At 39.7% G+C, this 15067-nt stretch overlaps 1 protein-coding gene across 1 annotated transcript in view; it reads left to right on the plus strand.

Annotated features, from left to right (window-relative positions):
• Positions 1-15067, plus strand: part of LOC149140000 (putative cadmium/zinc-transporting ATPase HMA1, chloroplastic) — a 396088-nt gene that overhangs the window by 148204 nt on the left and 232817 nt on the right. The window contains exon 6 of the mRNA XM_089450873.1: positions 14240-14352. Coding sequence (XP_089306999.1) covers positions 14240-14352 — 113 coding nt within the window. The remainder of the gene's footprint in view (positions 1-14239; positions 14353-15067) is intronic.

Genomic DNA, 15067 nt, shown 5'->3' on the forward strand with positions numbered 1-15067 from the left:
AGCAGAGAGGCAGAGATAGCACCGGGAGGATCAGCATAGTAGCCAGAGAGAGGGATGCAGAAGCAACCAAGGGTTCACACAGAGGCAGTGAGGGCTCACGCAGAGGCAGCCAGGAGCTACGCAGTGCCTTAGAGGGCCAGAGGGCTGACGCAGTGCCTCCAGATGCTGACGTATGCCAAGGCAGAGTGACGGTGGGCTAACGTTGGGCTAGAGAGAGGCTGACGCAGTCCCTAGAGGCTGACGCTAGGGTTTCGTGGGGCGGATTGGAGCTGTGAAGCTGCCGGAGTGTTGATCTGGGGTTTTAGTCAGAATATCTGCTTCCGAGTACAGAGGTGCTACTCCGAGATTTTTCTCTGTTGGGTGAGCCAGATGTGGCACCCAGATTGTATTCTGAAATTGCTTAATAAATCAAACCCTCAGATAGCTACACCGATTTTCCTGCATTGGGTTTTTTCGGGAACATTAGTCCAAAAACAACGGTGTCACTTGTGTGCTTGTTTCTCTTTCCTTCAGTTGATGATTTGTAATGTGCTGAGCATGTACCTGTATTTATTTCCAGTATTTACATGGTAAATAACTTGTTAATTAATAGAACAAGTAGGTAGGAATAAATCAGTAAAGTGCATGAAGGGTTTCTAACGTGTCAGACTTAGAAATTCCAACATGGTATCAGAGCGTGGTTGCAGATCACAGGAGAACTGAGGACATCAACAGAACAAAGTAACAACAACAGAAAAACAGCTGTTACGAGTGATAGAAGCTGTTCCTAGCAGAGTAGTAGCAAGGAAGAGGTGATACAGTGCCTGCGTCATCAAGATTGAGCCAGGAAGAGGCAACACAGAGGCTGAGGGAGGGGAAGGCAGGCTCACGCAGAGGCCAGGAGGGCTGACACAGTTCACTGAGGAGGCTGATTTGCCGGTGTTGAGATTGCGCAGAGCCTAGGAGCTCTAACCTTTAGTTTGCTGGGGTTTAAGAGGTTGTGGGTAAGTTGCAAAGTGGAGTTGGTGGGGTACTGTAGTCATAACAGTACCTAATAGGGCTAGGCCAAGGTAGAGGGAGTTGCTGCTGAGGCGGATTTCTAGCCAAGGAATCCAGATCAGTGTTGCAGTTGTACAAACGATTGGAGAGGGGCATTTCGACATTGGCAGAAGGATTTCCAGGTTGGAAATCAAGGCTTAGAAGGAGTCACACCAAGAACTTCTAGGAGTGAAGTAGAGGAGCAGCGAAATGGCACTACATGAAGTAAGAGACCAGGACAGACTGGATGGAACCTCAAACTTCGTAGTCTAGAAGGCCAAAATCTTAACTGTATTAGACAGGAATCATGTCAAGCACTTCGTCTTGAGGACGATAGCTATCCCAATTGATCCGACTGATAACTACAAGTACGAGGATGCAATGGCGAGGGCTAAGAGTATCATCCTTGACAGGGTCAAGGATTATATATTACCACATATTGCCGAGAAGAACACGACACAGGAGATGTGGGAGGCCCTGACCAAGTTGTATCAACATATTTCCGTGCAGAGGAAGATGCTATTAGAAAATCAACTGCGACCATACCAGATGAAGAAGGGAGAACAGATCGATCCATTCCTTGGTCGATTGAAGGAATTCCGGGATCAACTGACTTCCATAGGGGCAACACCGGATCTAGAATTGATGGTGTGAACAACCCTAAATGCAGTCTCAAAAGACTGGGAGGTGTTTGTCCAGAGTATACTGGGTAGGGCGACCTTACCAGATCGGGAGGAAATGTGGGTTGCTCTTCGCCAAGAAGAGATCAGAAAGCTGAGCAAGGCTGGAAGCAGTGACAAGGGGATCCGAATCAAAAAAGAGGAGGAGGAGGAGGATGCTGCCCTAGCATCTGAGGAAAGCAGGAGAAACGGAAGAAAGACCTCTCCAATGTCAAATGCTTCCACTGTGGGGAGCTGGGTCATTATGCGATCCAGCGTCCAAGGAAGAAGAGTAAGGGAGAGGCTTCCGAGACCAAGGCAGTGCCAGCAAGGGCAGAGAAGGAAGTGGAGACATATGATGATTGTGCCATGAGTGCTCATGTGCCACTTCAGAAGAAGTGGGGAGACATCGAGCTGTAGTCAGATGGACTATAGGAGATGAGGGGCAGGATCCTCGAGGTACCCAACATCTTGGATTAGTCCTTGCTACGGGAGCCCCGAAGAGGAGTAGCAGTACTGGCGATGTTAGTAGAGGCGAATGCCTATGGAGCGACAGAGGGAGCTACAGTGCAGGATTCCCAGGACAATGCGAAGCTAGCAGGATGCAACAGAGCAAGAGGCACGGGAGTATTGCACCAGTGCAGGATGGCACAGAGAGGTGTAAAACGATGTGAGATGCACATAGTTGTTACAACAATGCAGAGGTCAGAGAGGGAGCACTTGTCAGTGATAGAGGGAGCTTTAGCATTAGGAGGAGTGTTTCTAGCTTGACGGAGATGTCAGAGTTGGGAGATCAGTTACTTACTTCTCAGTAACTGAGTTGCAATGCAGTAGTTAGCAGTGGTAGTGCTATGGGCAACACGATGCAGCTTGATGAGAGGGGTGCAGTGCAGATGCAACAGTGGTAGTGGCAGGGCCATGGGCAACAAAACGGATGCAGAGGGAGTTGTAGTACGGATGTAGCAGTGGTAGTGGCAGGGCCATGGGTAGCAGTACAGGATGCAACAGTGCAGAGGATGTTGGGCAGCAGGCCTAGCATCAGCACAATCACTAATGCCGGATGATCAGAGTGATGCTCAGTGAGGATTATTACTAGATCACAATCCTCGCTAAGAGGGAGTGTTGATTTGAGGTAGCATCGGATGTGCTCTAGCCACGAAAATTGGTGGAGAGGCTAAGGCACATGAGATCTCCAATACCCAGAAAGGGTTTGGGCAGATTCTAAACAGTTTGGGAGATATTAAAATAATTAATATTTTAATGGAGTCCTTATGTCTAAACTTAGGGAAAATAAAATATTAATGTGAATTAATATAAAACTGTGTTAGAATGGTCCAAAAGTAATGGTCCGTTGATTAGGGACGTAATCTCAGCCGTTGATTAGGGACGTAATCTCGGCCGTTGATTTGTTAACGAGAAAAGTATAAGAGGAGGCTTGAGGGTCACTTGGAGAACACACCAAGAGATCAAGATTTCGACTTTCTGGGGTTGGGTTTGCTGAGAAAGTTGAGAGAGTGATCAGAGTTGTAGCTGAGGGGCAGTGAATACAGAAGCAGAGAGGTAGAGATAGCACTGGGAGGATCAGCGCAGTAGTCGGAGAGAGGGACGCAGAAGCAGCCAAGGGTTCACGCAGAGCCAGCTAGGGCTCACGCAGAGGCAGCCAGGAGCTGCGCAGTGCCTCAAAGGGCCAGCGTGGGTGATGTAGAGGGCCAGAGGGCTGATGTAGTGCCTCCAGAGGTTGACGCAGGCCAAGCCAGAGTGACGCTGGGCTAACACTGGGCCAAAGAGAGGCTGACGTTGTGGTTTCGTGGGGCAGATTGGAGCTGTGAAGCTGCCAGAGTGTTTATCTAGGGTTTCAGTTTGATATCTGCTTCTGAGTAGAGAGGTGCTACTGCCGAGATTTTTCTCTGTTAGGTGAGCCGGATTTGGCACTCAAATTGTATTCTAAAACTGCTTAATAAATCAAACCCTCAGATCGCTGCACCGGTTTTCTCGCATTGGGTTTTTCTGGGGACATTAGTTCAAAAACAACGGTGTCAATTGTGTGCTTGTTTCTATTTCCTTCAGTTGATGATCTGTAATGTCTTGAGCATGTAATTTTTATTTCCAGTATTTACATAGTAAATAACTTGTTAATTAACACAAGAAGTAGGTAGGAATAAATCAGTGAAGTGCATGAAGGGTTTCTAACGTGTCAGACTTAGAAATTCCAACAGGACATTTTATGAGTTACTTTGATTTAGAGAGAACATGATATGCTTAGGAACTGTCTGACGAAAATGAGGGGCATAGAGCATTGGATAGGCTTTTTTCCACATGCTTATTATTTGTCCCAATCAACTTTTGCATTTTCCCATTTTTTTTCATTTGTGGCTATATATGCTTTTATCTTTCTTTCAGTTGCATCAACCTCTTAGGGTAGAGTTTCTAGACCTGGAATTAGAGATGCGGATAAAGGGTGCCAATACCTATGACAAATGACAATCAACCCAAAGAAATGAGGTGGATATCAAGGACATAATGAAAGTGACAATTATGGATTACCTTGGGTATGCTACATCAATTAGTGCCTCCTATTTGCGCCCCTCCTGAACAATGGAGATAATTGGGCCTTAGGGAAAGTCACGTTGGACTAGGGGCAAAAGATAACCTCTTAGGTGAAGTGTTGTAACAAGGATACAATCAGGAGCATTCATTCATCTAACTCAACCATTGATCCACATTAGACTGCCCTCAACATCAAATGAAAGAACATGATTACTAAAATGTTTAATATACCTTTTGATAGATGATTCACATGTTGAAGATTGTAACTAGGTTTGGTCTTCATAATTGTTTTTGAGTCATGATGTAATTTATTTATCAAAAGAAAGAAAAAGGAAATTTTATTATATAAGAGATTGACTTATTAAAGCATGGGTTTCATGCTTGGGTCAATTGTTTTTATGTCAAAGTCTCGATTGAAGACTTCTAGGGTTTATGTCAAGTGTCCTTGTCCATGTCATAATGTAAAAAAACCTTCTTGGGATTTATTTGTCAAAGAAGAAATTTATTTTATTGAAAATAAGTCAATTAGGCCTCCTCCACCAAGTCGGCCTCAAACTGGACAAGTCGGCCTAAACTAGGCAGCATGTTATGTAAAAAAATTAGTTAATTTTAGGTTTATTATTTAATTTAGGTTTAGTTAGACGAAAGGGCACGATCATAAGATCATGCCCTTTCTTAAAGGATGCCCATGGCGGTATATAAGCCAGGCAGCCCACTGTAAACATTCATCATCTGTAATTTTCATGTCTTTAATAAAATATTTATATATAATTTCTGCGTATCTTTGAGTTTTCTGCTTCATCTGGTATCGGAGCTTAGCGATCCTCGGTCTCCGTTCGCTGTTCCCACTTTGCTGCATCCACTTCGCTGCTCCCAATCGTGTCCATTCCGTTGCCTCTCGTCACCATATTCCATTCACAACTGTCCGACACCGCATCAGTCTCCCCGTAAAACACCGTAACTCTCCACACCCACCATCGACCAGCTGTTAGAGATTGCTGTCCGCGTCCCCCGTCCCCGCTGCGTCCATTCCATACACCCCAGCCTGCGGTAATATTCGATATTTTTTTTGAATAGTCAAGGGGCTACGTTAATCAACGTGACGGTTCAAAAGTTAATGATATATATAAAAAAAATTTATAACGTGATTTAGTTATGTATATCATATTTTAATTATATATATTATATATATAATTTAATTAAAAGTTATATAATTTATAACTTTAATTTATATATATATATATATATATATATATAAGGTTAATAATTATAAATTATAAATATTATAATTTATAATTAAAAAAAATATTAATTTAATTAATTTAATTTAATTTGAGAAAAAAAAAACCCTTAAGCTGGCAGATAAATACACGCCCCCGCAACCCCGCTCAATGTCGACAATGACAATGGCATATTTCCAGAAAAAATTGGTTGACGCAGAGCATAAGATAAATAACAACCACGACGAGGTTAGTAAAAGATTAAATGAAGTCGAGAGCAAGCTTGGGGAGCAAGTTGACAAAATCAAAAATCTTCAAGACACGACAAATCGAATAGAGATAAAGATGGAAAGTCAACATGTCCAAACAGAAGTAAACATCAGAGATGCCTTAACAATGCTGAGACTTCTGTGTAAAAGGTCGAATTGTACACCTGAAGAGCTATTAAAAGAAAGTGAAGAGAATCAAGAACACCTCTCATTAGATTCAACAAAGTCAACAGATTCTCATGAAAAGGTTGAATCCCCAAGAAAATCAGCGACACCCCACCAAGAAGCAAGTAACACGGCCTTTACAAACAAGCAACTTTGGGATACCCTTACTAATCAACACCCTCTTTTTGCTCAACCATTAGCCACATACCAGAAGAGGGCAAAGGTTGTGATGCCTAAATTCGATGGAAACGAAAAAAACAATGTTGCATGGATAAATAAAGCAGAAGAATACTTTGAGATATATGACATCACTGACGATGACGAAAAGCTCAGACATGCATCCATGAAAATGGAAGGAGAAGCATATAACTGGTATATGTGGTGGAAAAAAACAACACACGTCATTAGCTGGAGAAAATTTAAAGATGCTTTTTTTAAAAGATTTCAAGGTGTAAAAGAAGAAGAGTTCTTTTCAAAACTCATCAAATTACGACAAAAAGGAAGTGTGGATGAATACACTCAAGAATGGGAGACCTTAGTAACTCGAGTACCTGGGTTATCAGAATCTCGTTTAATTCAGTCATACATCTCGGGACTTAAAACCCATTTACAAGTAGAACTTGAGATGCATGACATTTCATCAATAGAAGTAGCAAGACGAAAAGCAAAAACAGCCGAAAAGAAATTCGAACAAATATTTTGGTCAAAAGCCGAAAAAACATATTCAAGACGAAGAACACCTCAGTATGCGGATGCAAAAAATACAAGATATGTTCCACCACATCGTCGTGAAGATGAAAAATCTAATGTGGAAGCGCAAAGGATAAAGGAGGGTAAATGCAAGCGCTGTGGTGAGAAGTGGGATCCGAAACATCGATGTGCTAAAGGAAAAGAACCAAAAAACCTATATAATTGTGAAGCAACCAATGATTCAAATAGTGAAGATTCTGACATAGAAGAAACAGGAGATGCCCCAGAATTCTCACCAGAATTAGATGACGAAAGTATTCCGCAAGTGTCGTTATCAGCTATGACAGGTATATCACAACCTCAGACTCTAAAGTTAAAGGGACACATTAAAAAGAACAACGTGGTGGTCCTCATTGACTCTGGTAGCACACACAATTTTTTGGATGCAACCATGGCCAAGAGACTCAATATTTTTTCATTTCCCTTGCCAAACATGAAGGTAATGGTAGCAGACGGTAAAAGGATTGAAAAAGTGGGGAAATGTCATAAGGTTAAATTGCAAATTCAAGACTTCAGTTTAGAGTCTTCGTTTTTCACAGTACCATTAGGAGTAGATGTAGTCTTAGGTGTCTAGTGGTTACGAACCTTAGGTACTTATGCCGCTAACCACCAAGTACAATTTATAAAATTCAAATGGGGAGGTCAAAAGTACAAATTACATGGGTTCCAAGCACCAGAAAATCAAATTGTATCATCATCTCAGATGATGAAGATGATTCGAAGAGGAGCACCTGCTTATGTAGCACAATGTCATCAGTTAGAAATGTTATCTACAAATATGACGAGTGAAGAGTCACCAGAGATACAAGAACTAATTAGGAAACATGAAGAAGTATTTCAAGATGGACCTCTAAAGATGCCGCCTAATAGGGAAATTGAGCATACAATAGAAGTCAAGGCAGGATCAGACCCGGTTAACATCAAGACATACCGATATCCACATCACCAAAAAACAGAAATCGAGAGATTGATCCAAGACCTCTTAAGGTGTGGAATCATCTCGAAAAGTAAAAGTCCTTACGCTGCTCCAGTGGTGTTGGTAAGGAAGAAAGATGGGTCATTCAGGCTATGTATTGACTATAGGGGATTAAACAAAATAACAATTAAGAACAAGTTTCCAATCCCCTTTATCGACGAAATGTTGGATGAGCTACATGGCGCAAGGTATTTCTCATAATTGGACCTAAGATCAAGTTACTATCAAATTAGAATAAGATTAGAAGACATACCAAAAACCGCATTCCGAACACACGAAGGTCATTATGAATTTAAAGTAATGCCATTTGGATTAACCAATGCACCAGCGACGTTTCAAGCAACTATGAATGAATTATTTCGCCCACATCTCAGAAAGTTTGTATTAGTATTATTTGACGATATTCTAATTTACAGTAAAACATGGAAGGAGCACTTGCAACATTTGGATAAAGTTCTTACACTACTTAAAGAACACCAATTTTACGCAAAAAAATCCAAATGCACCTTCGGAAAGGAAGAAGTAGAATACCTTGGACACATTATATCCCATGAAGGTGTAAAGGTGGACCCTAACAAAATCAAAGCTATAAAAGAATGGACCAAACCTATTAATATATCCAAGCTAAGAGGGTTCTTAGGTTTGACAGGATATTACCGAAGGTTTATTAAAAACTATGCACATATAACTGCACCTCTAACAAATCTTTTAAAGAAGAATTCGTTTCTATGGGATGAGGAAGCAGGAAGGTGTTTTGAAAAATTAAAAGAAATTATGTCTAATGCTCCCGTATTAGCAACACCAGATTTTTCTAAACCATTTATCATTGAGTGTGATGCTTCTGGATTCGGTATAGGTGCAGTACTAATGCAACAAGGACATCCCATAGCTTTTGAAAGTAGGAAGCTCAATAAAAGAGAACGCCTCAAATCCACATACAACAAAGAAATGCTCGCTATCATGCATGCACTAGCTAAGTGGAGGCAATATCTTTTGGGAAGTAAGTTTTCTATTCGAACAGACCATAACAGTCTCCAACATCTCCTTCAACAAAAAACACTTTCCGAAGAACAACAAAAATGGATTGAAAAAATTGTCGCTTTTGACTTGGAAATACTACATAAAAGAGGTAAAGACAATGTAGTAGCAGATGCCTTATCCAGGAAAGATGAAGAACCAACACTACTTGCAATGTCGGTTGTTGTTCCTGAGTGGCTTAACGAAATTCGAAGTGAGTATGCCAAGGATCCAGAAGTAACAGCAATAATCAATAACCTTCCCAATAACTCAAAATTTGAGTGGAAGAATGATATCCTATGGTATAAGGGAAGAATATATCTAAATACAAATTCCAAGTTTAAGTTTAAGATACTCAAGGAATTACATGACTCACCGTCAGCTGGACACGTAGGATTCTTTAAGACTTACTACAATGCACGTCAATCCTTCTTTTGGAAGGGAATGAATCGCGATATTCAGAAGTATGTAGCAGAGTGTGACACATGTCAAAGGAATAAAAGCGAAAATATTACGACACCAGGATTACTTCACCCCTTAAACATTCCAAATCAAAAGTGGGAAGAAATCTCAATGGACTTTATCGAAGGATTACCAGTATCTGAAGGCAAGGACAAGATTTTCGTAGTAGTCGACAGACTCACCAAATATGCTCACTTTATGGCAATAAAGAAGTCATACTCAGCAAAAGAAATCGCTGAAATATTTTGCAAAAATATATATAAGTTACATGGTTTTCCAAAAGTCATTGTAAGTGATAGAGATGCCAAGTTCAAAGGTAATTTTTGGAAGGAATTGTTCAACCATATAGGAACTTACCTAAATATGAGTTCCGCTTATCACCCGCAAACAGATGGCCAAACAGAAGTTGTCAATAAATGTTTGGAGGCCTACCTACGTTGCTACGCTACAGAAAAACAAAATAAATGGGCTCAATGGTTACACCTTGCTGAATGGTGGTATAACTCCACCTATCATACATCAGCAAAAATGACGCCATTTCAAGCCCTATATGGGTATGAACCCCCGAAATGGAAAGATCTAGCTATTGTCCAAACAAATCTACCTGCTGTTAAAGATCAACTAGAAGAAACCCAAAAAATCGTCCAAATATTAAAAAAAAGCCTGAATAATGCAAGGAATCGTATGAAGCAACAAGCAGATCGTAACAGAACCGAAAGAGAGTTTGAAGTTGGAGAATGGGTATTTGTTAAGCTCCAACCATACAAACAATTATCCTTAAAACAGAAAGAAAAAAACAAATTGGCACCAAAGTTTTATGGACCTTATCAGATCAACAAAAAGATTAGCCAAGTTGCGTATGGTTTAAGCCTTCCAGAGACAAGTCGTGTTCACAACGTCTTCCACGTATCTTGCCTTAAAAGGGCACTAGGTAACAATCAAACAGCACAAACAACACTTCCATCCCTAGATGATGAGGGAAGAGTCATTTTAGAACCAGAAGGTATTTTGTCTACTAGAGAAAGAAAGCTTCGTTATCGTACTATCAAGGAATATCTGATCAAGTGGAAGGACTTGCCCGAAGAAGAAGCTTCTTGGGAGAATGAAGCATTTTGTCAACAACATCCGTCGTTACGTATGCTTTGAGGACAAAGCATTCTTTCGAGAGGAAGGCAATGTTATGTAAAAAAATTAGTTAATTTTAGGTTTATTATTTAATTTAGGTTTAGTTAGACGAAAGGACACGATCATAAGATCATGCCCTTTCCTAAAGGGTGCCCATGGCGGTATATAAGCCAGGCAGCCCACTGTAAATATTCATCATCTGTAATTTTCATGTCTTTAATAAAATATCTATATATAATTTCTGCGTATCTTTGAGTTCTCTGCTTCACAGCATAATCACCATATAAAGGCAACAACTTGACCTCATTTGTCACCTACTCACAACAAGTTCGATATGCAGTTTCTGGGCTAGGAAAAAGTACGAATATCAAAGAAGAAGAAGAAGGATAGGGAAGGAGAAAGAGAAGGAGGTCTTTCTCAAGCATAAAAATTTAAAATTCTCTCTCTTTTTCCCACATGTGTGAAGCTGTGCAATTGTTGGAGGGGCGAAGTTCTGCAGTAGTTGGGAGGCTGAAATTCCACTGCAGGGGGTCAAAATTCTGTAGCTAGGAAGTCAATTTCTAGATTGTTGTTGGGCTGAAGCTGCTGGATAAGAAGAGACTATAAATCATCTTGGATGGCTGATTTGGTGGAGGAGGAAGCGCTGTTGGTCTAGGGTCTTGGTCCATCTTATTTTGAATTACTGAAGGAAGAGTTCTTGACTGGGTTTCCGTTTTCCCCTATACAGGGCTTTTAGCCCTGGATGAGTGCCTACATCTAGTAGCCTTGATCTTTGCATTTTGGTGTTGATAATTGCTTGATGAACTAAGATAAATAAAGAACATAAGGAAGTTAATAAGAGCACTAAGATTTTACAAGTAATTATCAACATAAGAAAATATTTCTGCCTTTCCGATTTTCTAACATCACCTTCTTTCAAGAAGCATGCTAGATGGGAGAGAGAACCAACTAGAGCATGGGTGGAGAGCTCTGAAGTAAATCTATCTTGGATCATGATAGGGCTGCTGACTGGTTGGTTGATAAAAAAGGCAAAAAAATTTCTCTTAAGGATTACCCATTTTGTTGGATAACAAGCCTCTAGAATCCAAAAAAACCCATGCTACAACAAATACGTATATATCATCAAGATCATTGCCTATATTGGGATCCTCATCATCAATATCACCCTTTAAGCATCAAAATAAGATAGAAAAACCTTAACATGCCAAAATAGTGATTTTGCTTGAGTGAAGGGTACATTTTTACTAGGGCCATGATAGAGAAGTTCAAATGCCACCAACATCGTGGTACATAGAGGGCTCGGTGATCTTGATTAATGCTAGTTTGATACCCTCATACGTGACAGAATGCAATAGGAACATTGCAATCCAACCAATCCTGAAAATTGTCTAGTCTGTTGAATTTTCGATGGGATCTGAAATTCTACTTTCTCCATATGAAATCCAATGAGGTTGGAACCACTCTTGAGTCTTAAACATCTTGAAACAATTAATGGCAATATTAAAAATTTAAGTAATCCTTTTATTTTAAGAATTTAACATTACAATAATTACATAGTATTAGTAGGCCTTAGGGTTGAGTATTAGACACCCCTGGTGATAAGTTATTGTTTTTCTGAACAAATTTGAGTTTCATGGGTCCTTAGTCACGTCATATGGAACTAGTCAGTTTAGTGAAAGAAGGCCAATTCGGCACAAACCGACATTTGCCAGTTTGGGGCAATCAGTCAGATGGTTTTGCCTCCAAACCAGTTGGACCAGCTAGTTCAACAGTTCCAATAATACTGCTCTAGATATAGTATTAGAAATGAGTGCACAATTAAGCTGCAGGAAACATTGCTTTTGCCCCTCTACCATGCCTGCAAACGTGTTTGGTACATGCTGGAAATGGATGGTAACACATATCACTATTTTGAATTGCTTGATGAAATTCCACATCACGTTCCATACCATTTCAGGCTAAGGCATGTGTGATGAATAATTTTTGGTGTTTTATGATGACTATTAGGCTTTAGCAGCTTGACTGATTTTTTATTTGATACATGTAGCCTCATATACAAAGGTTGATTTTGGATATATTTCCTCATTTATTAAGGCTTTTTTTGGATTGAGAAACAATATAGAGACGGGTGAGTTGGGGACATAAATAACATGAGTTTAGTCATGATAAAATAATAAAATCCGCTCTGAAGCAACGTGTAACCCACTAGGCTAGAATAAGTAAGTCCATCTCACTCACATGCATGGAAGATCTCTCATAGAAATGCTGAAACTATCTTCCAAAAGTCATTCACAACTCCAAATAGCAATTCACTTTCTATCTCATGAGCACTTTGGAGTGTCTAAATATAATTACCACTTGTCATATTGTGATGCATCCACTGTCTGCTCAACTCTGAACTTGAACCACACATTCTTTTTCCAAAGCAGATCTTGAAAGCAACACCACTACTGCACATAGGGACCTTGACACTGCCACTGCACCTGCCAAATGTAGACCTGCTAAAAAGATACATGTCAAAAATAGCAATCCAACCCCTAAATTAGGAACTTTGGAATAAGAAGAGAATTGCCTTAGCGAAATCTTAAAATATAGCACATCTGAAAGCAGATATTGCTAAAAATAGAAGTGTCTCGCATGTCAGTAAACAGTCACATTAGACTGTCTACCTGCAGAGAACCCAAATATGTGCTGTGATTCGACATGCAGATCATGAAACCCTAACAACTAAAAATAACAATTTCATGAAAAAGCTTGCATGTCACCGGAGTGACGCTTGTCAGGATCATGAGCTTTCAAGGACCAAGAATATGTAGATAACTCTAAAACACAGGCCTTGGAACTCTGGCTCCTAGGAAGTAGGAGGGTCGCAAAAAGTAGCTAGTTCTCAAAATCTGATGAAACTAGATGTGGAGTAGGCTTTGATCATTATGGAATCGTGGATGCACCTGGGAATGGACCAACATAGCAAAATCAAGCTGGAACTTAACCCTCCAGTTGTGTATGCAAACTGGGAGGTTAACAATGCTTAAATCTGAAGGAAGCATCTCTGCATGAAGGAGGTGACATGGATTAGGGTTATATGGGTATAAAGAACAATGGTTAGAACTTACAGGAAAGACCATTAGAAAAATATTTTAACCAATTTCAAGCTCTAATAGGCCATGGGTCCCAGATTAGCTTTTAATGAATTTAATATAATTTGGACATGAATTTAGGCAAAGATTCTTGAAATGAATGTGTGCAGAGCCCTTTATGATAACATACTTGCTTCAGCTTTTGCTCCCTAGGTAAATACAAGTCTAGTCTCTGCCCAAAACATATGATCCAATCATCTCTGTTACTAGTTTTGTAATGCTGCAAGTGATAGATCAAGCAGCGTCTCTTTAACTGAGAAGTTCCCTCAGTACATGAATTGCATAGATTCCTGGTAACTAATTATGCAGGCCAATGCCTCTTGAGCTCCCCTTGCATATGTCTCCCTTCAATACTATGAAATTTCATACTTTTGGTAAAAAGGTCAACACAGATGTGGGTACAACTCTTGAATATTCTTTTCACTTTAGTTCATCACACATTCGATGATAAGATGGGTTGAATAGCTTTTATTTTACTTAGATACTTTTAGAATATAGTCATTGTGTGATATATTTAAAGACATGAAAAGTTGTTTAAATTTAGGTGAACATCTTTATATTATTAATCAGATCATTTAAGTGCTTAGACCTACTTGTATCATGAAATATTTTGTTCCACACACGTTCTTATTTTTCGTAGGAGAGTAGAAGATTTTAATGTCTGGCTCTTAATCATGAATGGTTACCAAGTGTTTGTAGATTACTAGGTTCTTTCATTGAACATGAAATGTTATATGCCCGACTGTTGAGTTTCAGGTTGAGGAAATACCTACTTCATGTTAAGATCCATGAAAATGATTTGCGAGTAACAATACATGTTTGTTTTATAAAAATGTGCATCTTCTTTTGAAATATGGTTGATGAACCAAAGACTGATAAAGCATCTTTTTTATAGGAGCCCGAGGATCCATTTACAGGGCATTGGGCCTCATGGTAGCGGCTTCCCCATGTGCATTAGCAGTGGCTCCTCTAGCTTATGCAACTGCAATTAGTGCTTGTGCAAGTAAGGTAATGGCCATAGAACTTTGTTGGAATGCAAGATTACAATTGAAAATTGTAACATGCCTTATCTTGAGAATGGAACTTTTTGTTTGTTGATATGAGCATACATACATACATACATATATGCATAAACATATACATCTGTGTATGCACTCATATTTTGGAAGCATATATTTTTTGTGTGCATTGGAAACTATGATCATATTGTTGACTATATATTTGGATTTGCCATGTGTATGAGTTTAAATCACACATAAAGAGACAATGAGTGTGCTTGTACATGATCTCAATTACTTACCATTAGGAGAGTGTTGTCGCACAGAGTGTATAAGCACCGTGATAACGTTCAGACCGGGGGCTATCACCTTGATCCCCGATCTCTCCATTTAAGCTGTCTCCCTAGGCTAAGAGGGGTAGATCCTATGGGATAAAAGAAGACCAACTGGGAACCAGCTGGGTTGGGAGACACAGCGAGGCAAACAAACACTTGATTGAAGCTTAGCGACACTTAAAGTTTATTTGGATTTTAAATGCTTAAGATCAGTGCCTTACGGAGTAAATGATCAAATAATTGTTTATCAACTGTTGCAAAAATATGAAATTTGTAATCCCACGACTAACAATCATTTATCATCAAGTAATCCAAGAAATGGTTAATTTCACCAGAAGATATTCAATAAATGCACAATATTCTAGCAAATGAATTTCAAAAGATCAAATA

Source organism: Pinus tabuliformis, chromosome X (genome assembly GCF_031772625.1).
Source record: "Pinus tabuliformis cultivar Carrire ecotype Pingquan chromosome X, CPIR1, whole genome shotgun sequence".
Taxonomy (NCBI): Eukaryota; Viridiplantae; Streptophyta; class Pinopsida; order Pinales; family Pinaceae; genus Pinus; species Pinus tabuliformis.